Source organism: Lutzomyia longipalpis, chromosome 1 (genome assembly GCF_024334085.1).
Source record: "Lutzomyia longipalpis isolate SR_M1_2022 chromosome 1, ASM2433408v1".
Taxonomy (NCBI): Eukaryota; Metazoa; Arthropoda; class Insecta; order Diptera; family Psychodidae; genus Lutzomyia; species Lutzomyia longipalpis.
Window position 1 is genome coordinate 18,653,755 of NC_074707.1, and position 19,477 is coordinate 18,673,231.

The following is a 19,477-nucleotide window of genomic DNA, read 5'->3' on the forward strand; positions in this document are numbered from 1 at the left end:
CCAAAGGCTCCAAAGGATCAATTCATGCACAATTATTTTGCAATGCAATACTCTTCGATGATTATGTAAATTGAACATGTATTAAAGTACAAGATTCCATTTAAATGTTTCTTATCTAACACAAAATCTATTGGTTGTGGAATGTACAAGAGGAAAGTTCTGGGGAAAAGCTCCGCGTGTTCATGCAATGCCCATCTCTGGCGCATTGGCAAATCTGTTATGTATGCTTCCAGTGTGTGTTCGAATGAAATATTCCCACTTCCCGCACGATATCCGGTGGCTGTATGAGTGCGCTTTGAAGAAGTACGTGGAGTGGTGAGCACGCCACCGGCAACGTGACTACCCGTCGGACGCCTGCTCTGGGCACAGTAGAATGGGTCCAAATCACGTGGCGGACGCCGTGTCTTTTGTGCCTTTTCACTGGAATCTGGATCTTCTATATTGGATTTTCCATTCAGTTGCCGCTCAAATGTAGTGCCGTTCAGTCGTACAACCCCCATAGAAGCAGGAAGGTGAATTATTGCAAAGTATTTAATTATAAAGTTTTATACTTCTCCTATAAAATATTAAAAGCACCTTCCACTTAGTTTTTGCTCAGTTGTGCGTGATTCAGCAATGATTCTGTGGTCAGTGGACTTTTCGTAGTGGATTATGGAGACATTAATTGCCTTTTAAGCTATTAAAAAATCGTTTTTAATTCAATTGATCGTCGCGCTCCAGTGTGAGGCAGTTTTGATTACATAAGACAGTCGTTAAGAATATACATTGAGGAGGAATTCTCTTCCAGAGATTCTCAATATACAAATGATTTTATTGTGTACAATAAAAGTGATTTTTTGTGTGAAACTACAATGAGAAATTTTAATGGATTAAAAAGTCTTTCATCATACAGTAAGTACAATTAAATAGAAGAAAAAAGTAGGGAGGCAAGAGAGGTCAACTTGTACCTAAAAATGCTTAAAAATAATACTTTTAAGCTTTAAGAAAATTCTAATATTATTGAATAGTTTTGTAAGAAAATTCCTGTTGTGCACAAAACCTTCTTTCAGAAATTGTTTGATATATTTCTTGCATGACTAATTTCACTCAAATTGCTCCAAAAATCACAACGAAGCTTTAGAAAATTGAAAAGGTTTTTTTTATGAAGAAAGCCAATAAATTTATTATTTATTTATTGTAGATAAATAATTCAATTTCCGAAATAGATATTTTAATGGAAAACTAAAATTGATTCGTTCGTCTCGTCCTTTGCATATTTTCTTTAACATTTCTATGTTAATTGATCTCATTAAAAAAAATCTAAAATTTATATTTAGACCATTTATATGCCATTTATAGAAACATTTCTTTAAAAATTCTTTCCAATATCTTTACTCTGTTCCATCCCACACACTCCTTAGAAATCTTTTCTCTCTGAAATAGAATAAATGCAAAATTTCTCTTTTATGTTATTCCATCAATGGAAATTGATAATTTTCATGACGAATTAAATCATTCAAAAATTCACAAGTTTACGTCATCAAGATGCGAATCCTGAGACACGTGGCTAAGAATGTAGGAATGTCTCTTACAATTCTTACAATAGATTAAACATTCCTGAAAGAAATTGTAAGGAAAATCCTTTTCAATTCACTCAAATTGAGAGTTGGTTGGGTAATAATTTTATATAAGAATTTATTTACATTTATCCAGAAGATATTTAGAAGTTTTTAGAGAAACTTGTCTTTTTAATGAAAAGAAAATCCTTCTTTTCCGATTTCTAGATGTTTTATCATGCATTTCTTTTGAGAGGTTTGATTTATGGAAAATTCTTATTCAGCAGAATTTCAAAATTATTGCTTATAAATTTTTTTAAAGTTTTCTTTAACTCCTTAAACTTAAGAACTCAATCATTTAGTTTTATTTGGTGTAAAATAATCTTTGTCCCTTTTGGAGAATTCTCAAGCCTTTTGCCATCCATTGAGCCATTACTTTGTCCTAAACTCGTAACATTTCTCATGATTTAACATATTCTAAAGAGATTTAAAAAGATCATTGATTAAAAAAAAAGATTTTAAAGCATAAATTCAAAAGCGTGTTTATTTATATTTTGCATTATCTGATCATGAGCTTCACTTTTATGCAAATTTTTATTGAACAACTCTCATCTATTTAATGTGCAAATTACATATTTTAGCTGTCTACGGCTATTTATAGAAGTTGCAAATGATTCACAATTGATTTTTAATAACAAAATAAAATTCTCCGACAAAGAGCTTTTCCATAATGTCGCATCTTTCTCTACAAAAACTCATATTATAATTTATTTCAATGATTTGCGGATGATTCTCAATTACATAATAGGTACCTAGCTCGGTTATTTGAATTTTCTTTGTAATTTCACAGCAGCTTTATATAGCTACACTGTACCGTGTTCACAGTATGTCTAGTCGATAATTTTGCATTTTTAATTGCATCTATTGTTTAAAATAGGATAAACAAACATGTTGTGCAATATCAAAAGCAATATTTTATAATCTAACATATTTTTTTAGCATAAAAATAACATTTTTAATCCTCAAACAAATATAAAAATCTCCTCGTAGAAAAAATCGTTTAATTACCTACCCTTGGAAAGGATAATTATGCCAGGAGATAGTGGCAGCAACTGTGGGGGTGTCGGAACACCAACAACATCCGCAAATTCCGGTGTTAAGCTAAACCAGCAGCCACCACGGGAGAAGCATGCAGTGCATTGGTTCCGGAAGGGACTCCGTTTACACGACAATCCTGCACTGCTAAGCGGCATCATTGGAGCCACAACCTTTCGGTGTGTCTTTGTAATTGATCCCTGGTTCGCAGGAAGTTCAAATGTGGGCATCAATAAATGGCGGTAAGTTTGAAAACTTTTTCTTTCCCCGCATTGTTTTGTGGATGCAATCACGCGAATGCACCATGTGACTTCCTGCTGAGGAGACTTGTTGGGAAGACTTTTAACATTTTGTCTCTTCCACCCACCACCACGTGAACTTCCTTGTAGATTCCTCCTACAATGCCTCGAAGACTTAGATCGAAGTCTACGGAAGCTCAATTCACGCTTATTTGTCATTCGTGGTCAGCCGGCTGATGCTCTGCCCAAGCTCTTCAAGGACTGGGGTACCACGTGTCTTACATTTGAGGAAGATCCCGAACCATTTGGGCGTGTGCGTGATAAGAATATTTCGGAAATGTGCAAAGAGCTCTCCATTGAGGTCATCCACAAGGTCTCCCACACGCTGTACAAGCTCGATAAGTAAACATCTTTGCAATTTTCTTCAGTCAATGAAGATTTTTTTAGGGAATTCCTCTTTAACATTTCTAATCTTCTTGAGTTTTTGCAGTATAATCGAGAAGAACTGTAGCCGTGCTCCGCTCACGTACCACCAGTTCCAAGCTATTATCGCCACAATTGATCCCCCAGCTCCGGCTGAACCAGCAGTGACGCAAGAAACCATTGGGAAAGCCTACACGCCCATTAATGAGGATCACGATGACAAGTACGGTGTACCCACGTTGGAAGAGTTGGGATTTGATATTGACATCCTCAAGCCACCAGTGTGGGTGGGTGGTGAGACAGAAGCATTGGCACGACTGGAGCGGCATTTAGAACGCAAAGCGTGGGTAGCATCCTTTGGGCGTCCAAAGATGACCCCACAGTCTCTCCTGGCAAGTCAAACAGGACTCTCCCCGTATTTGCGCTTTGGCTGCCTGAGCACACGCTTGTTCTACCATCAGCTAACAGATCTCTACAAGAACATCAAGAGAGCCTATCCGCCACTCTCACTCCACGGGCAGTTGCTGTGGCGGGAATTCTTCTACTGTGCCGCCACGAAGAATCCCAATTTTGACAAAATGTCTGGAAATCCCATTTGTGTGCAGATTCCTTGGGATAGGAATGCAGAAGCTCTCGCCAAGTGGGCCAATGTAAGTTGTTATTTTTTACCGGTAATGATTATGTAGCATTTAGCACCATGAGGTCCAATCAATCAGCTGATATTATGCAATAAGCGTGGTTGTTGTTAGCTATTCATAAACATCACCCACGTCTCCCACACAGGGTCAAACGGGGTTCCCCTGGATCGATGCAATTATGACGCAGCTACGGGAAGAGGGGTGGATTCATCACCTGGCACGACATGCGGTCGCGTGCTTCCTCACGCGAGGAGACTTGTGGATTTCTTGGGAGGAGGGTATGAAGGTGTTTGAGGAGTTGCTCCTTGATGCTGACTGGTCTGTGAATGCTGGCATGTGGATGTGGCTCTCGTGCTCCTCATTCTTTCAGCAATTCTTCCATTGCTACTGCCCCGTACGTTTTGGTCGTAAAGCTGACCCAAATGGGGACTACATTCGACGCTATTTACCAGTACTGAAGGTTGGTGATTCCCATTTCTTACTTCTCTTCTCTTATGTAATATGATAATTTAAAAACTTTCCTGAAACTTTTACAGAACTTCCCCACCAAGTACATTCATGAGCCATGGAATGCACCAGAGAGTGTGCAAAGGACAACTAAATGCATCATCGGAAAGGATTATCCACTTCCAATGGTGAATCATGCTGTTGCAAGTCGCACCAATATGGAACGCATGAAGCAGGTGTACCAGCAACTGGCAAAATATCGTGGAACTGCAGGTGGTGATGATGCAAAAGCAATGTACAGCTTCAGTCCGAAATCACAGCAAATTCACGATGCCACCACGGCGAATCTTGTGCAGGGTATGGAAGCTGCGTACTTTATGCGACCAAAGCATGTTCTCTCCACAACATCGCTGCACCAGACAGACAACCAACATCCAACGCAGGAAACATACCACAATCAGTACACCATGCAGATGATTTCGCAACAAGAGACACAGCAGCAGTGCAACTACGACAAAATCCCCATGGAGGACATGGAGGCCTATGTGCAGCAGGAAGAGTGCGCAAGGCAGCAGAATCCGCAGTATACCCGAATTATTCTGCACAGAAATATCGGCTACAATGATCCAATGAAGCAGCAAACGAATGAAGTTCTCAGCTATGGGAATAACGATCAAAATCATCAGTTTCAGCAGATCTCACGATTCCCCGAGAGCTACCAAAATCTCAGCTATGGCGAAGAACTCGGTGAGAAGATGAAGGAAGAAGAGGATGAGCAGGGTGCCTACCAGACACAGGATTCCTTCAAGATGGATCAAGATAAGAATGAAGACATTTTCCTCGTCAACACAACGGGACAGAAAGTCAATCAGGAGCTGACTAACATGCAGGATATTCAGGAGGAGAGTGGAGATAAATGAGGAGTGTTTTGTGAGCATAAAAGCATAAATTATACCTAAATACATAATTTTAGAAAAAAAGTATTCCAAAAAATTGCGCGTTTTTCTGTGCTGAACCGGAAATATTCAGCGGCTGAATGAATTTTCCTTTATTCAGAATTTCTTCAGCAGGTTTGATTTTTCCTATCTCTAGGATGCTTTTCCCGGCGAAAAGAACATTCTTCTGTATTTTTTAAAATAAAATTCTTACCTTTAGAAATTGTGGCTCGTCAGCCGGCGGGAAATCGTCTTCAGCAGTCTCTATCGTCAATTGAATCACCCGTTCTTGTATCTATTAAGAAATCTCATGTAAATGCGAAAGCTGATGAAGTAGCTAACGATAAAGGGAAGATTTTTCCACTTCTGACCTCTAAAAATTTATAAAGATTTGAGAAAATAGTATAAAAGTAAAATAAATCTAACGTTTAGTAGTTTATTATATTAATTTAAATCCTATCTTGATCTATCACGCCTGCTTGAATAAATAGCAAATCAAAAAATCAATAAATGACGCAGAGGACGCAGATATGATGCAAAAAGAGTTCAGAATTGAGCCACCGTCCCCTAGTCTTTCTTAACCTTTCGCTGCTGCGAAATTCGTGTTTTCCAATTGGAGTTGGTTCTTAGTGAAATTCTTCTCGAAATGTCTACAATTAGTGCAAATACAGCCCTGAGGATATTGAGGAATATTCCAGGAATTTCCCACACGCCCAATTCAAGGTAATCACTGAGAAAATCCAATGATTTTCAACTCATGTCTTCGATGATGTAATTAACCTCAAAATCATGGAAATGTTCTGTCCTGGAAAAATAAGAAATTAGCTGAAATTAACAAATTCTTTCAGCCCATTCCGCTTCATAAGTCTCTCAACATGCCGGCGGAACTTTGCTTCCGAGGACACGAAGCAGGATCAGACTGCAGAAGCATCGGAAAGTGAGAAGAAGCTTTCAGCCATGGTGGAGGAGCTCAACAAGGAGATTCTTTCGTACAAGGAAAAGAATACAGAGCTGCTGGTGAGTAGGAGAAGGGGTAATCCTTATTATTCTTGAGATGTTTAATAAATTGAATTTATTATTTTGCAGGATAAATACAAGAGAGCCCTTGCTGATGGAGAAAATCTTCGTGTTCGCTTGACTAAACAAATTGAGGATGCAAAACAATTTGGAATCCAAAGCTTCTGCAAAGATCTTCTGGAGGTGGCTGACATCCTGGCAACTGCAACGGATACAGTGCCCAAGGAGGAGATCTCCGATAAGAATCCCCATCTGAAGAACCTCTATGAGGGTCTCTCCATGACCAAAGTATCCCTAGATCAAGTTTTCAAGAGACACGGCCTCGAAAGGGTTAATCCGCTTAATGAGAAATTCAATCCGAATCTCCACGAAGCCCTCTTCCAATTGGTACAAACTTATTTCTTAATTTTTTTTACAATCAAATAAAATTCTTAATTATTTTGCAGGAGAAAAAGGACGTTGAGCCCAATACGGTGATCGAAGTGAGCAAAATTGGATACAAACTGAAAGAACGCTGCATACGACCTGCCCTTGTGGGTGTCTCAAAATCTTCGTGATCTGGTCAAGGCGGGCACAAATTGCTGCATTTCCTCCCTCTGTAATCCTGGTGATTTCCTGCGAATTGTTATCTCTGTCGCATCCCCAACAATAAATAGTTCTTAGATATTGTCAAAAAAAAATCAATTTATTTTTGTTCATCTTAAACCAAACCATCGTGACGCTTTTTTACAATCATCAATTGTGGCAAAAAACGGAAAGGATTGTATATTTCAGGAGAAAACTCCGACGGAGAAGAGAAATTGGAACTATTTTAAAGAGATTTTTACGAATTATTAAAACTCGATGAGTGTTTAAAACTTTTTTTTACACTTCACAAGAGCTAAATTTTATAATCTTTCGCACATCTTTTGTTTCAGTAAAATTTCATGTCGTGAAATGAATTTTTAAACATTTTTTATGAAGCTAATAGATAGGTTTATCGTCCATTTTTCTTTTTCTTTTAGTAATTCAGTTTGTTACATCTAGCAAAAAGAATTCACGCGCATTGTTTTTTCTTCTTTATACTGTATCAGTTATTCGTGTCGAAATTATCTCCAACTGCCGCTTAGCCTCACACTGCGGGAAGTTGTTCATATCATAGTACTGCGGAGCGATCTTTAGAAGCCAGTCAGCTGCAAAAAAAAGAGAAAATTAAGGAAAAACTCTGGCTAATTAAATTCATTTTAATGAGATTTTTCTTACGCTTCACATCCGTCACTGTTCTGATGTAATTCTTAGTTGTTAGCACAAATTCATTGTAGATTACCCAATCGGGTTTGTGATCGAGACACGTTGACGGATGCAGCTGGACCATTTGATTGTCCTTTATCGTCAAATAGTGTCCCGTTCGCTCCAAATGAGCCACCTGCAAAGGAAGAAAATTGAATGTGAAAATAAATTCCACAGAATGGAAGAAAAAATTGCAATTAATTTATTCTTTGTTGTATGGAAAGTTCTTTGATAAAATTTATCTGAAACTTTTGAATGTTATTAAGAAATTGATTTATGTTGTAGATTTCATTCATTTTTCATACGAGAAATTTCGTTTTTGTTATAAATATGAATCTTGGTTTTCTATGGATTTTAAATTGCCCTAACCCATTAGTTCTCGCCCCTAGATCCCCTTGTAATTTTCTAAATATGTTTTTAGATAGTCAAAGAGAATTCGTTTCCTAGGTTTTCTAGATCTCAGAACTATTTTTGTAGAATATTCCGATTTGTCGTTTTCGAGATATTCGACTCCCAGATAAAACATATTTTGACCGATGTCCTGGAAAGGATCATGTCCAATTTTTTGTATATTCCGGGAGCTACAATTATACTAAATAAGATTTCATTGTAGAAATATTTAAAAATCTTCGTAATTTTTCACAATTTCACTCCCGGAATTTATCACAAAAACTCCCGGACAAAAATTTCATCCAAAAAAGTGTAGTTGTTATGAAATTGTGGAAAAACGTATCCTTTTTGCAAGATATCCTGTATTCCATGATCGATATGTGAATCTAGAATAACGATAGTACAATATCTAAAAAGTCACACCCGGCCAGAATTTAGTTCAGGAAAATTCAAGAAAAACTAACAATTTATTGCTTAGAAAACTGCGCTTGGATCCTTAATGGGCTAACAAATCCTAAGATCCTAACGTACTAAACAAATCTTTGTTTGCCCGTTTTAACCCCAATTTCCCCCTCAGAATAAATTTTCTTCCTTTTCCCAAAAGTCAAGTCGAATACTTAAAAAAGGCTTTCCATTACAGTCGTTCTGCGTAGTAGGACCGTCGTCAAAAAAACTTCTCCGCGGTAAAACGGCTTCAGAATAAGGAAATTTGCCTCCAGAGTGGGACAATTAGTATCCTGCCTTTCCAATAGTACGAATTGTCCCACTCTGGAGGCAAATTTCCTTATTCTGAAGCCGTTTTACCGCGGAGAAGTTTTTTTGACGACGGTCCTACATCGCAGAACGACTGTATTTTGCTCATAGATCAGTTGAATCTAAGAAATAAAATAATTTGCACATTAATTTCAAAAGATTTCCTTTACCTGCATGAAGAATCCCTGGACAAGGGCTTTTCGGATGTTAATGTAGTAATTCTTCGAGGTGAATTCGGTGCTTGTACGCTTGAGATTGAATCTATCCATAATTCGGGACAACTGTTGGCGCACATTGTCTGCCGATTTGAGTGATCGGTAGTTAATGAAGTTCTCATAACACCACGTTGGATCTTCATTGCCTGCAAACAAAAATGCAAAAAGCAGCATTAATTGAAACTCCCTTTGAAGGAGATTTTTCACTTCTTAAAGAATTTTTATATTGAACTCACTTTGTTTGAAGGCATGATAGACATTGAGGAGCGTCAAATGATCTCCATCGATGTGTGCAAAGCGCATCTTTGCCTCATCAGCCGCCCTCTTGGCTTCATTGGGACGCACAAAGCACTGCGGGACTAAATAAGCATTGGGGCACAGCAACGTCCCACAAATATAGTTGATTTGTTTTGTACGCTTTTTTAACCTAAGACTATTGCATACCGGAATCAGACTTTATGTGCGACTTTATCATATTTTCTTTTTCTTTTTCATTATTATTCTCTTTCTGCAAATTCTTCCAAAATATCCTTTGTAAAATCATAAAATTACATAAATTAATGCCAATTCAATGCAACATTGCAATTTTTTCCATAATAATACGATAAAGTCACACAAAAGTAATTTTTTTCTTGCTTTTTTTTAAATTGATTGAAAAAAATAAAAACATTTTCCCCGAAGGATTTCCATTTTGTGTTGAAGGAATATTTGATTATCTTCTCAGAGATAAACACAAAATTATTCTTTTTTTTTTTGGGAGATTGGATGGAATTTTGTGAGAGAAATATAGAGAAAAATAAATAAAATCTCATCCTAGAATATTTTCCAGGAGGGACATAAAGATGGCTAATTTGAGAGAATTTAGAGAGAATCATTTTGGTTAACATTTGCTATTTTTTTCTCACCAGACAACATTGCCGTTATCGATAGGATTTCATTGGAGCAGTTGTGATTGCAGCTGGCAATGAGCATCTTGGCTAATTGAGGATCCAATGGGAATTCCGCCATCACTGCACCTAAATCCGTCAAATTCCCATCATCATCGAGAGCCGCCAGGTAGTTTAGCAGCTCCAACGCACGCATCAATGTTTCCGGAGCCGGTGGGTCCATAAAGTCAAAATGTACGAGATCATCAATGCCCAATTTTTTCAGTTGAAGAACAACAGTGCCTGCAGAAAATAATAATTTTCAATAAATTTTTCTTCAAGAAAATCAAAGAAAAAAAAAAGTTCTTTGATACTCACCTAGATTGGAACGCAAGATTTCGGGATATGTGTTATCCTGCATCTCATTCTTGTACGCCTTCTCCGTGTAGAGCCTGAAGCACTTGCCAGGACGCGTACGACCAGCACGACCAGCTCTCTGCTGAGCTGATGCTTTACTAATTGGCGACACGAGGAGACTCTCAACGCGAATACGCGGATTGTAGACCTTTTGCTTGGCAAATCCCGGATCAATGACAAACACCACCCCATCAATGGTCAGGGAAGTTTCAGCAATATTCGTGGAGACAACAACTTTCCGTCCAATTGCCCCATTTGGCTTCTTCGGTGGTGCTGGCTCGAAGATTCTCTGCTGCAAATTTGGCGGTAGGGTGGAGTAGAGTGGAATGCATTTCAGTTCGCCAACCTCTGGTCCCAAATTGTCCACTTCGCGCTTAATTCGTTTACACGCCTCCTCAATCTCTTCCTGCCCCGTGAGGAACATGAGGATATCACCCTCAATCTCCTCGCACATGTGAATTTGGATAACAGTACGAATAGCTGCCTCCAGGTAGTCCCTCTCGGGTTCTGGTGTGTAGAAAATCTCCACAGGATGCGTCCTTCCGGGGACATTCATAAGGGGTGCATTGTCAAAGTACTGTTGGAATTTTCCAGCATCAAGTGTGGCAGACATAACCACCAATTTTAGATCACTGCGCTGCCGAATGACCTCCTTGAGGACACCCATGAGGATGTCAGTGGCCAGGGTTCTTTCGTGAGCTTCATCGAGGAGGATTACTTGGTACGCCTCGAGCATTGGATCACTCATACCCTCTCGCAACAACATACCGTCCGTCATGTACTTAAGGATGGTGCGTGGTGATGAGCAGTCTTCAAAACGAATGCTGTAACCTACTTCCTGCCCCAGAATCACGTCCATTTCCTCCGAAACACGCTGAGCCACTGACATCGCTGCCACACGCCGAGGTTGCGTACATGATACCCCTTTGGTGCCCAATGATCGTGCATACTCTACACACCACTGTGGGATCTGCGTGGTCTTTCCGGAACCTAAAATACACCCAAAGTTATCACTAATCCCTGCCCCTCACACCTCATTGAAAATGGATAAACAAACCACTTACCCGTTTCACCCACGAGGACAATGGTTTGATGCTCCGCAAGGAGTCTCATAAAGTCTGCACGATACTCAAAAACAGGCAGTGTTATTCGTTTCCGATAGAGCGCATGGTAGCGTGCGGAGTACTGCCCGCCCGTTAGGGGATTAATTGTGTTGTTTCGGCTGGTCGAAACCACACTTTGCGCCGCTTGGGGGGTACTTGAAGTGGAACTAGCAGACGAACTGGAGCTCGCACCATCCGTCTCAAGTCCCTTTTCCAGCCTACATCAGCCATGAGGTGAGAAAACATAAAAGAAAATTTGACATGATTTTCTCAGGAAGTGACAGCCGCCATTATTTGGAAGCCAGAAAAAATTACAAAACGTTTTCGGAGGGGATTCTAACTCACCTGCGCTTCTTTATGAATGGATCCATCACTTCTATTCGCCTCCTAGACATCTTACACAAGTTTTTCTAGCCACTAATCGTTTATCCAGTGAATATTTTTGTGAGGAAAACAAATAATAAACGTGCTCTGAAAAGGAAAGATGAAAAAGCACAAAAGCAGCCAATGTTTCACTTGTGCTTCATTAGGATGTCCCACCTGGAGCGTCTTTGCACAATGTTTCATTGAAACGCTGTGATACATGAAGCTTTTGCTCTTCAAAACACAAACACGTGTTTTTACGTTTTGTTTTGTGAAAAAAAAGTTAGCCAAAAAAATCATGGAAAATCCAAAAATTGAAGGAGATGAGGATAAAAAGGACATTCTGGGTTTCCATCAAATGGATTTGGATGATAGGATATTGAAGGTAAGCTTGGAGAATTTGAGTAAAACAAGAATTTATTTGACATCTCAAAACAACTTTGCAGGGAATCGCAAAATTGGGTTGGATTGAACCTACGGTGATCCAGGAGAAGGCAATTCCACTTCTTCTCGAAGGGAAAGATGTCCTGGTACGTGCTAGGACGGGATCTGGCAAGACAGCAGCCTTTGCTATTCCGACAATTCAGAAAATCCTCAATTCCAAAAGTAACGCCTCAGAGCAGGCTATTGCAGCTCTAATTCTGGGCCCCAGCAAGGAACTCTGCCACCAAATTCGGCAAGTTATTGAGCATTTGACTGTAAATTGCGGCCGGGTGGTAAAATGCGTTGATTTGGCGTCAAATGAAGTGACAACACAGAAGCATCTTCTCTCTGAGAGACCGGATATTGTTGTCAGTACTCCGGCAAAGATTTTGCACCACCTCCGTGCCGGGAATGTTGAGTTGGGAGACAATTTCTCAACGTTGATCATTGATGAAGCAGATTTGATGTTTTCCTTTGGTTTTGAGGCTGAACTAAAGGAAGTTCTCAACTTCCTGCCGTCAATTTATCAAGCAATCCTTGCTTCAGCCACCCTCAGTGAGGATGTCCTAACACTGAAGAGTCTTGTGCTACATAATCCAGTGACGCTGAAGTTGACAGAACCCGATGTGGCTCCCACGTCGCATCTTTCGCATTATCACATTTCCGCCGAGGAGAACGACAAAGCGGCTATCCTGTACGCTCTGTTTAAGCTACATCTCATCCGAGGGAAGAGTGTCATCTTCGTCAACACCGTCGACAGGTGCTACAAGTAAGAGAAATTTTTCAAATCCATTCTTTAAGCTAAAAATTAGTAATTTATAATGATGAAAAAGATATTTCTTTAGTTTGATCCGACATCACAAAATGTGTTGGTCGGGCTGTGATGAACGACTAATCTTCTCTCTGAAGCTTCCTTATTGATTTTCTTTGATTAATCAACGTCCACACAATGAGAATTTGAAGATAAAAACTTTCATTTCAGGCTGAAACTCTTTCTGGAGCAATTTAATATAAAATCTTGTGTGCTGAACTCTGAACTTCCGGGTCAAATACGCTGTCGTGTTGTCAATCAATTCAACATGGGTATCTACGATATTATCCTGGCATCCGATGAACTTGCCCTGGAACAGCCGGTGAAAGACAAGAGTAGCAGAAAGAGGAAAGCCGACAAAGAATCGGGAGTTTCACGTGGAATTGATTTCCAACGCGTGTCAAATGTGATCAACTACGACTTCCCGCTTGATGTGAATTCCTATATTCATCGTGCAGGAAGAACAGCTCGTGGAAATAACAAAGGAAGTGTTCTATCATTTGTTAATCTAAAAGAGAGGCCACTGATGGATGAGGTTGATGAACATCTCAAGGCGGAATTCGACATGGAAGAGAATGTTTTGAGGTACATTGGCTTCTTTGTAAATTTGAACCAGATGATGAGCTGAAAAAACATGTTTAATTTGAACAGGAAGTACCAGTTTAAGTTGGAGGAAGTTGAACCATTCAGATATCGCGCAATGGATGCTTACAAAGCCGTTACATCGATTGCAATTAAGGAGAGTCGTCTCAAGGAGATCAAAGCTGAAATTTTCAATTGCAATAAATTGAAGGTAATTTCCAGAAAATCCTTTTTAAAATTATTTCTTTTTCGCTTATATTCTGAACTTCCTTTGCAGACTTTCTTCGACAACAATCCTCATGATCTTCAGCTTCTTCGGCACGATAAACCCCTTCATACGGTTAAAGTACAGCCCCATCTGTCCGATGTACCCGACTACATTATCCCAAATTCCCTGAAAGGTGTTTCAAATGTGGCTACAAAGCCCAAAAAGGTTCCCGGAGGTGTCAGGAAGTCCAAGAAGCAGAAGATCTTTGAGAAGAAGAAGGCCAATCCACTTCTATGCGCGGAAATTGATTATGCAAAGAAGCAGAAGGTGAAAATAAAGAAAAATAAGTAGAACACGTAAGTGACACAATTTCTTATCCCCCCATTCCTCGGGTTCTGCCTCCTTTTACATACATACAATATTCCTCCCTCACTCCACAACAGGATGGGAGTATCATGCGCAATTCCTTTTTGCCAATTGCGTCAAATGAAATGTTTTCAGTTGCTTTCATTGCAATGTCTTTCGGAAGAGATTTCTTTTTAATTCTTTTATGTTTTTGAATTATTTCTTTCGCGGTTTTGTTGGTTTTTTACACAAAAAAATGATTTATTGAAAATCTTGTGAATTATCGAGATGACTTAATGGTAAGTTCCTTGCCATGAATCCCATGAAGCTTTTCTTTAAAAAAATAAACTTCCGGACATTTCACATTAAGCGACCTCGTCTATCTGATTTACAAATTGGGATGAACTCTCATAGGAAGGAGCACACAGAGAGTGAGTAAAAGAGAGAGATTTTCCTAAAACGCACACTGTGCTTCCAAAGAACGTCACCCCTAAGAGAATTAAGTGCAATAGTTGTGTGAGGAAGTGCTGTGGGAAGTTATCAATAGGAAGTTCCAGTATCAAATGGCGTCTAATTCAGTGGTAATTATCGCACGAGTGCAAATTAAACTTGTCCACAATGCTTCTTCCTCATTTTTCTCAATGCCCCACAGGTTGTCTTTGCATTTGTTTTCGTCTCGCTGTTTTTGGTTGGGCACTGTGGCATCATAAAGCGCAGCTTCTCCGACAATACTGTGGCCAAGTACATCACAGAGGTAAATATGTATGCAACAAAACTGTGGGTTGTGGAAGCATTAAAAAGCTCCCAAAAAGAATTGAATTTTGTGAGATTTTTCTCATTAATACTGAGGAGACAAGAGAGATAAAGAATACAAAGAAAATAATTCTTCTAGAGAACCTGTTGGTGGAATGAGGTGTGCAAGGAGGAATTTCAGCAGAGTTTTCGTTGCAAATGTCCTCAGTTCTCCTACTGCCGGTGAGAATTTATTTAATTTAGTTTTTTTTGTGGCGCTCTGTCCCGCCCAGATTGGAGGCAGAAAGAAAAACAATCAATTCTATTTATATTTTTCAGATCCCCTGGGAGATACTACAATGCCTATTGTTCTATAGCAAATACTGGCTACATTTGGACTCAGCCCACCTAACAAATTACCTCAAGTCTACGGGGGTAGGCGCACACATACACACGTTGACGTGATAGATTAAAAATCGCGATGAAAAATAACCCACAGCTAAATAAGAATTTCACAGAGAATTTATTGAGAATGTAGTTCACAAATGAAAGTAATCTATTTAACAAGAAAAGACACAATCTTCCGGAGAGGTGGTTTACATTAAAATAAGACTTTTTAAATCTCTCCTGTCTCAAAGAGCTTCACGATTGTTTCAATATTGTTATTCTTCACTGCCTCTTTGAAGTGTTTCATTACCTGAGCGCCGGATTTACCAACTGGATTAGAATTAGAGAGAGAAATATAAAAGAATATTTAACATTAGATTAGAAAATATAAAAATATTTCGCCGTATAATACTTCTCAATTTAGCTCCATGCTGCAGGAGTTCATTGATGGTCTTAATGGTAAATTGCAAGTCATTTGCATTCTTCTGGCGGATCACAAAGTTCGTCAAGAGATCCTCGTGCAGTGTCATCAAATCATTGCTGTATTTTAGCATTAATTTACTGAAATAAAAATTAATTAATTATTAAATTTTCCGTTTTTATATCCTTTTAAAAATCCATCATACTAATCGTGAATTCGTGCATCAGAGAGGCGAACAGAAACATTCTTAATTGATGCAATTTTTTCATTTTGCTCCACAAGGAGTTTATGTTGTGTCTCCTGAAGACCATTTAGCTTCTCAAAAAGCTCCTTCAGTTGCTTCGTAACGTGTGGAAATTTTGCCACTGTCTGTTATTTTTGTATAAAAATAAATTGAAAAATTACATAATAAGCAGCATTTACATGAGTTAATTGACTGTTAAGGTGCTAATGTACAGCCAAATGTACCTTCAAATTATCAATATCGAGAAATTCAGCCAGAGATTTAATAAAATTTCCCGCCAATTCCATTTCGGGGGTATGAAGAACAACAGTACCATTCTCATTGAACTCCAAGCACATGTCTGAAAGTTTTCTCATTGCAATGAGGTGCAATTTTAAGCTTCCACCACGACTTTCTTTTCCCGTCGTGCCACTGGGAGTTGCTTCAATGTCAGCCGGTAGAAGGAAATTCTGCCAACATCATCAAACAGATTAATTAAAAAATTAAATTTTATACTTAAATCAAAAGTATAAGGAAAAGGAGCTTTTAAACCTGATTAATCCAAATGCATATTCTCTGAATTCTCTCATCAATGCGAAATTCAACGCAATTCTCACCACTTGGGCAATTCTTGGCAAGAGATGAAATATATTCGGTGGACTTTGGTGATCCAGTCACTGTCTTTGGTAGAGCATACATGGCAAATTTAGGTAGTTGCCGCGTGAGTTCGAATACATGAAATTGCTGACTGTTTGCATAGCCAATTAATGCCTGCAAAACAACACACGAGGGAATTTCCCGAGAAAGAAATCAAAGTCAATGATTTGCCAATTAAAAAAACAACATTGTGCCACATGGAGTATTCTTAGTTACCTTTATGTGGATATCATACTGAATGTCCTTGGGGGCTTTCACCGGAATTGAAAGCTTCGATACATTGACTTTATGTGGGTGAACAATGAGTGTTTCACCGGAAAAGAGACCTTCAGCAAAGATAATCACAGCCCGAATAATCGTGGAATTATTTGTACAAATTGATATTTCAATGGATGGCTAAAATACATGAGAAGAGAACATAATTTATGTTTATAGCATCTCACAACATTACTATGTGCCTCACATTGAGCTTACCGAAGATTTATTTTCAATATCAGTTGCAATTCCAATTTGCAGCCGTGTGTTTGCTGGAATTATTCCAATGCTTGATGGACTATCGCTGAATTCCTCAAGTTGTTGATTTCTTTGAAAAAAAGATTAGAGGAATTAATTTACTAAAGTTTCAAATTTTAAGCAATAAATTGCACAACACACTTTGATGACATGTTGTACTTGAGGTTGCTCTCGTAGTGCTGCAGTTCCAACATAAGTGAGTGCTTAATGTTGAAGAGTTCAGTAATTTGTTCCTGTTCCATCACATTAATTGCAGCAATATTAATTTTAGACGTTGTATACCCGCGAACTTCTCCATCCTGTGTACAGCAAATGAGATCAATCTTCCCAATGCCACGATAATCCCCTTTGAGGAGCTTTGTAATACCAACGGAGAGGTGGATTTTGAAGAGGACACCACCTGTTGAAATATCCCTAATGTCCATCTGCAAAAAAATCCACATGAATACGTTAAATCTGTTGATGAGATGAGGAAGAATTTGAAGGAATTTACCTTGCCATTGTCCCAACCTGTCAACAACTGACTATTGCCCATTCCAAGGAAATCATAATCAATCACGGAAGTTGGTCGGTGTTTTGACTGTGGGATCATTGAAAAAATTATATGACTTGAATTTGTAATAAAAATTGCGCATAAATGAGCTTTGTGCGCGCACCTTAATGCGCCACAGACGAAGATTTTTCTCGTACACACCAACTGTTCCATTGTCAGATGCATAAGCAAAGTGTCCGGGTCCTAAAAATATATTTAGAAAATTTTTTTAGAGGTCAAGAAGAAAACTTCCTAAATCCTTTCGGAATTTTGTGGGAAAAACTCACATAAACTCATAAGTTCCACAATTAATCCGTTCTCGGCAAATTCATACAAGAGTGAATCCTGCTTGTAGACCTTAATCATGGAATCTGATGAGCCGATTAGAATCTGCAAAGAAAATATTTAATAAATTGATTTTCCCTATTTTTATCTTCATGATTTTTCCAACTTCATTCTGTCCATCTTTGTCCACATCAAAGAGCACCAATGTGAGGCAATTGCATCCAGTTATGAGCCAAAATTGCTCAACTCCACTGCAATCAAAAGCTCTGAGGCCACCTAAAAAGCGGAATCTTTCCTTAATTTATTCAAATCAATTTTAGGTAATATTGTACCTTGTCCAGCAGCTACAACAACGGGCATTTGAAGCATTCCAAGAGATCCAATGCATAGAGTTTGAACCCCTTCAGGAATTTCCTTGAAGAATAAATCCATATTCTCTTCAATGTTGTAAGCTTTCAAGAAAGTATCAAATTTTTATATTTTTTTATTAGCTATTAAAATGATTAAGTGAAGATATGGAAGCTACCTAAAATATGCGTGGGACTCCCAATTATGAGAACCTCTTTCTCATCACTTGGGTCCAACTTTCCACATTCAATGGCCGTAATTTGCTGACTCAGGGTCAATGTAGCAATGTCATGGTGAACATTTGACCACGAAACGCGACTATTTGCAATCCCGGAACGTCTATGGGGGCTATGGATGACAATCTGGAAGTTTTTTCTTGTCATTTAATCTCTCACAATATACGAAAACTTTAAGTTTTTTTTTGGCATTCAAATGTTACCTTATCAGTATTCGTTACAGCTGTTAAGCAAGAGTGTGTACCATCGTACTTCCCAATGCAAACTTTCTTCTCCACGGTTTTGTGGCTTAAATTGAAGGAAAACACCGGCTTTACAGTTCCCTTCATCTCTCTTGAAATTTCTTAATCTCTTTTTGTTATCTTTTTCACGGAGGTTGGACACTAAATCACCCCAAGAGAGTTTATGCTACACAACGGAAATTAATCTATAGGGAAAATCAATAGTTTTCCTCGTGCTATGTGTATTGTATATACGGTCACTAAGCAACGAAGGGGCAATAACGTGAAAAAAATAGTCAATTCATCTTAAGCTTTTTTCTCTCAATGAGCCAGAGACTTTTTCTGCAAGATCAAAGATTATCGTGGAAGAAGCGGAAAAATTAACTTTTGCACCACTCTGGTGATCATTTGGAAAGAAGTTGATTTGGTACTATGATCGTATGATTCGTCATGTGAATGAAATGTACATAATAAAAATCTTAAATGGAGAATGAAAGTGAAGAGCGTCATAGAATTATCAATAAACCCCACACAAATTATTTATTGGAAAGAAAAAAAAACTTGTAATCCCCACAGCTGCGGGAGACGACGCGCGTAATGACAGAGGACTTTGAAATGCTCATTCATCTTTATGTTTCGTTGAGGTCAATGTAGGTCGTGTTATTTGCGATAGGGCAGGAGAAAAGAAAAATATGCATACAACATAGCTTGGAAAAGCTCAGAAAAAAATTATTTATCAATGAATCACGTGAGAATGCTCAAAAGAAATATAAATTAGAAGAAATTTTTTAAGGATTTAATTGATTTAATTATTAAAAAAAAATTTATTGGGGAATTTAATTCAAATC

At 38.5% G+C, this 19,477-nt stretch overlaps 6 protein-coding genes across 7 annotated transcripts; 4 read left to right on the plus strand and 2 right to left on the minus strand.

The window, feature by feature from the left end:
- The first annotated feature begins 365 nt into the window (after positions 1 to 365).
- On the plus strand, positions 366 to 5,371 carry LOC129795589 (cryptochrome-1-like). 2 transcript variants are annotated; one of them, XM_055837019.1, is made up of 6 exons: positions 366 to 891; positions 2,586 to 2,872; positions 3,020 to 3,271; positions 3,351 to 3,942; positions 4,076 to 4,390; positions 4,467 to 5,371. In XM_055837019.1, exons 2-6 carry the CDS (start codon positions 2,625 to 2,627, stop codon positions 5,295 to 5,297), a joined length of 2,238 nt encoding a protein of 745 aa, XP_055692994.1. In that variant the 5' UTR covers positions 366 to 891; positions 2,586 to 2,624; the 3' UTR covers positions 5,298 to 5,371. The 2 variants fall into 2 exon arrangements, with proteins under 2 accessions (XP_055692994.1, XP_055693003.1); XM_055837028.1 differs by having other exon boundaries at positions 368 to 891; positions 3,360 to 3,942.
- A 276-nt stretch (positions 5,372 to 5,647) lies between these two features.
- Positions 5,648 to 7,009, plus strand: LOC129795616 (grpE protein homolog, mitochondrial). Its single transcript, XM_055837061.1, has 4 exons — positions 5,648 to 6,035; positions 6,161 to 6,329; positions 6,399 to 6,716; positions 6,776 to 7,009. The coding sequence occupies exons 1-4, from the start codon at positions 5,959 to 5,961 to the stop codon at positions 6,884 to 6,886; spliced, it is 675 nt and encodes a 224-aa protein (XP_055693036.1). The 5' UTR covers positions 5,648 to 5,958; the 3' UTR covers positions 6,887 to 7,009.
- Positions 6,994 to 11,875, minus strand: LOC129795598 (putative pre-mRNA-splicing factor ATP-dependent RNA helicase PRP1). Its single transcript, XM_055837037.1, has 8 exons — positions 11,688 to 11,875; positions 11,304 to 11,560; positions 10,201 to 11,229; positions 9,862 to 10,125; positions 9,193 to 9,315; positions 8,912 to 9,102; positions 7,572 to 7,734; positions 6,994 to 7,501 (listed from the first exon to the last, which is right to left on the minus strand). Exons 1-8 carry the CDS (start codon positions 11,735 to 11,737, stop codon positions 7,389 to 7,391), a joined length of 2,190 nt encoding a protein of 729 aa, XP_055693012.1. The 5' UTR covers positions 11,738 to 11,875; the 3' UTR covers positions 6,994 to 7,388.
- Positions 11,876 to 11,927: 52 nt separating this feature from the next.
- Positions 11,928 to 14,089, plus strand: LOC129795607 (probable ATP-dependent RNA helicase DDX56). Its single transcript, XM_055837050.1, has 5 exons — positions 11,928 to 12,090; positions 12,152 to 12,897; positions 13,111 to 13,524; positions 13,591 to 13,732; positions 13,799 to 14,089. The coding sequence occupies exons 1-5, from the start codon at positions 12,004 to 12,006 to the stop codon at positions 14,078 to 14,080; spliced, it is 1,671 nt and encodes a 556-aa protein (XP_055693025.1). The 5' UTR covers positions 11,928 to 12,003; the 3' UTR covers positions 14,081 to 14,089.
- Positions 14,090 to 14,092: 3 nt separating this feature from the next.
- LOC129795628 (uncharacterized) lies at positions 14,093 to 15,782 on the plus strand. The gene is made up of 4 exons (XM_055837072.1): positions 14,093 to 14,655; positions 14,727 to 14,828; positions 14,967 to 15,049; positions 15,146 to 15,782. Exons 1-4 carry the CDS (start codon positions 14,638 to 14,640, stop codon positions 15,216 to 15,218), a joined length of 276 nt encoding a protein of 91 aa, XP_055693047.1. The 5' UTR covers positions 14,093 to 14,637; the 3' UTR covers positions 15,219 to 15,782.
- On the minus strand, positions 15,423 to 18,782 carry LOC129795636 (Bardet-Biedl syndrome 2 protein homolog). The gene is given in 15 exon segments (XM_055837086.1): positions 15,423 to 15,523; positions 15,606 to 15,754; positions 15,820 to 15,983; positions 16,083 to 16,307; positions 16,390 to 16,608; positions 16,711 to 16,890; positions 16,969 to 17,077; positions 17,149 to 17,432; positions 17,501 to 17,587; positions 17,664 to 17,743; positions 17,827 to 17,929; positions 17,991 to 18,100; positions 18,157 to 18,276; positions 18,351 to 18,534; positions 18,612 to 18,782. Coding segments are annotated over 15 exon segments (2,241 nt in total). The 5' UTR covers positions 18,738 to 18,782.
- Positions 18,783 to 19,477: the final 695 nt, after the last annotated feature.

Coding starts and splice junctions, on each gene's coding strand:
- LOC129795616 (XM_055837061.1), top strand. CDS start 5,959: ATGTCTACAATTAGTGCAAATACAGCCCTGAGGATATTGAGGAATATT. Junction 6,330..6,398: donor AAAAGAATACAGAGCTGCTG/GTGAGTAGGAGA, acceptor ATTATTTTGCAG/GATAAATACAAGAGAGCCCT. Junction 6,717..6,775: donor ACGAAGCCCTCTTCCAATTG/GTACAAACTTAT, acceptor ATTATTTTGCAG/GAGAAAAAGGACGTTGAGCC.
- LOC129795628 (XM_055837072.1), top strand. Junction 14,829..14,966: donor TGGCCAAGTACATCACAGAG/GTAAATATGTAT, acceptor TAATTCTTCTAG/AGAACCTGTTGGTGGAATGA. Junction 15,050..15,145: donor CCTCAGTTCTCCTACTGCCG/GTGAGAATTTAT, acceptor TATATTTTTCAG/ATCCCCTGGGAGATACTACA.
- LOC129795589 (XM_055837019.1), top strand. CDS start 2,625: ATGCCAGGAGATAGTGGCAGCAACTGTGGGGGTGTCGGAACACCAACA. Junction 3,272..3,350: donor ACGCTGTACAAGCTCGATAA/GTAAACATCTTT, acceptor AATCTTCTTGAG/TTTTTGCAGTATAATCGAGA. Junction 4,391..4,466: donor GCTATTTACCAGTACTGAAG/GTTGGTGATTCC, acceptor AAACTTTTACAG/AACTTCCCCACCAAGTACAT.
- LOC129795598 (XM_055837037.1), bottom strand. CDS start 11,737: ATGTCTAGGAGGCGAATAGAAGTGATGGATCCATTCATAAAGAAGCGC. Junction 10,126..10,200: donor AATCTTGCGTTCCAATCTAG/GTGAGTATCAAA, acceptor TATTTTCTGCAG/GCACTGTTGTTCTTCAACTG. Junction 7,502..7,571: donor AACAGTGACGGATGTGAAGC/GTAAGAAAAATC, acceptor TTTTTTTTGCAG/CTGACTGGCTTCTAAAGATC.
- LOC129795607 (XM_055837050.1), top strand. CDS start 12,004: ATGGAAAATCCAAAAATTGAAGGAGATGAGGATAAAAAGGACATTCTG. Junction 12,091..12,151: donor TGGATGATAGGATATTGAAG/GTAAGCTTGGAG, acceptor ACAACTTTGCAG/GGAATCGCAAAATTGGGTTG. Junction 12,898..13,110: donor ACCGTCGACAGGTGCTACAA/GTAAGAGAAATT, acceptor CTTTCATTTCAG/GCTGAAACTCTTTCTGGAGC.